This window comes from Sinocyclocheilus anshuiensis, unplaced genomic scaffold (assembly GCF_001515605.1).
Source record: "Sinocyclocheilus anshuiensis isolate Anshui unplaced genomic scaffold, SAMN03320099.WGS_v1.1 scaffold541, whole genome shotgun sequence".
Classification (NCBI taxonomy): Eukaryota; Metazoa; Chordata; class Actinopteri; order Cypriniformes; family Cyprinidae; genus Sinocyclocheilus; species Sinocyclocheilus anshuiensis.
Window position 1 is genome coordinate 9,039 of NW_015540873.1, and position 2,237 is coordinate 11,275.

At 37.6% G+C, this 2,237-nt stretch overlaps 1 protein-coding gene across 1 annotated transcript in view; it reads left to right on the forward strand.

Annotated features, from left to right (window-relative positions):
• The first annotated feature begins 267 nt into the window (after nucleotides 1-267).
• LOC107688179 (type I inositol 1,4,5-trisphosphate 5-phosphatase-like) overlaps nucleotides 268-2,237 on the forward strand; it is an 81,981-nt gene continuing 80,011 nt past the window's right edge. Inside the window, exons 1-2 of the mRNA XM_016485776.1 lie at nucleotides 268-362; nucleotides 437-542. Coding sequence (XP_016341262.1) covers nucleotides 268-362; nucleotides 437-542 — 201 coding nt within the window. The remainder of the gene's footprint in view (nucleotides 363-436; nucleotides 543-2,237) is intronic.

The window sequence follows — 2,237 nt, forward strand, 5'->3', positions numbered from 1 at the left end:
CTCTCTCTCTCTCTCACACACACACACACACACTCTCTCACACTCACACACACACACTCACAATCACTCACTCAGTCACTCACTCACTCTCTCTCTCACACACACACTCACACACACACACACACACGCTCGTCCAGCTCAGCCTAATTCTTCATCACTCGCTCAAGTAAATTATTTGTTATGGGGAGTTAATTATCCCTCGTTTAAGGTGCGTTTTTAAGAGGTTGCTGAGACCTGCATGTGCGTGAATCTTGAGTTCTGCACTTCATGAATCTTGCTGTGAGTGCAGAGAGTAACTGGATCGACCAATCAGCAGATAAAACACCCACAAACCCTCACCAGTGGACGAGTGACATCAGCAGGTCAGCTGTCAATCATCCGTCACTCACTCGTCCACTAGGTGGGGCTCCTGCACTGATGATCACCAGTGACCGAGTGCGTCTCAATCTCTCCGCAGGATCACGGATCAGCGCTTCGAGCGGCTGCCGTACTTCATCTTCGGCGACTTCAACTTCAGGTTGGACTCCAAGCAGGTCATCGAGGTCAGTCAGACGCTCTCAGTGTCTCACACAAACACTCACACTCTGGCCATGTTCACATACTATTGCTGAAGTTCACTGCATACAGTACTTGTGTGACCTAATACAATACCTTACAGTAAGTTAAAACATTTCCCACAATGATTTTGCACTACAATAGGTAGTAATTAATAATTATATAATAGAATTATATAATAGTAATAATTTTATATATTTAATAAAACATATTTTGTAAATGTAGTTATTTAATTATTGTTTTAAATTTCATTAAAAGTATTTATTTTTTATTTATTTAAGCAAAATAAACATTACCTGAAATAAAATATAAAAAAAACGTTTTATTTCAACTAGTTGCCAAGGCAACATTTCCCATTTATATTAAATAATAATAAAAACAAAAACAAAAAAAGAAGATAAAACACTTTACACCTAAACTTTAAAATTAGCGTGAAAACTAAAAATGCCACAAAAAAAAAAAAATAAAAATAAAGGACAAAAACAAACTACAATTACTGAAACTTTAACAAAAATGTAAGTGAAAACAGAAAATGTAAAAATCCAATCTGAAACTATAATATTATAGAATGCACCGAATAATCAGATCAAATGCACAAATGTAGCGCTAGACGCTGTATCCCACAATGCATTGTGCTCGACTTGACCTTCCATTTCCAGAGTGATGAATGAACCAGATGAAATATGAAACGCACATCATCTTTACTCATCATTTGATCCGACTGATGAAAGTCACAGCACAGTGAGGTGGTCTAAACGTGAAGCTTTTATTGCGTCATGTGTCTCTGAAGGGCCCTCACTTGTGTTTAAAGGCGTCATTAGCACACAATGAGTGTGAGAAGAGCCTCCTCACATAACAATGCTGCTGGAGGGCCGCTCGGAAAACACAGCTGGGCCCCTGAGGGCCCTAATGAGTGATATATGTGAGGGCCGTAAACCAGCTCATTGTTCTCAATCAGGTCCTGTGTGTGGCAGGGAGGAGGCGTTGTTGAATTGCTGCTTGAGCTGTAAAATGAAAAGCCACAAATCATAATGCATTTCAAATCGTTTGATTATTGTGTGTATCTGTGCACAGGGTTCAGCTAATATTACCCACAATCCCTTGTGCACCAGTTTGTTTTTTGCCTGTGCATCCGTTCATCCATCAGGTTCATGGTTTGTATTAGTTGTCATAAACAAGCCTCAACTTTTTATTGGATGCAGATATAAGTCGATGTGTCAAATATTATAGAAGGCGCATGTTGATTTGTAACACTGTATAAATTAAGATGACAAGCTGAATTTGAAGGCTAACCGGGAACTTGTGGTATTAAGTATTTTTCCGCTCTTAAATGAGATGGAGTGTGTTATTGTGTTTTAGGCAATGCATTATCTTGTAAAACTCAAACTTTTGAAATACTAAGTAATAAAGCTAATACAGTGGGTGTAGAAAAGAATCAGTTTCCTTTAAAATAATCAGATTTTGTTGCTTTGAAGCCTGAAATGAAGACAGACACAGTTTCTGTTTTATCCAGGTAGCACTGAGTAAATACAGCTGGATAAAACATAAACTGTGTCCGTCTTCATTCAGGCTGCAAAGCAACAAAATGTGATTATTTTAAAGGGGGCTGATTATTTTCTATACCCACTGTACATTATATATATATATATATATATATATATGTATATTAGTTCAAAAGAACG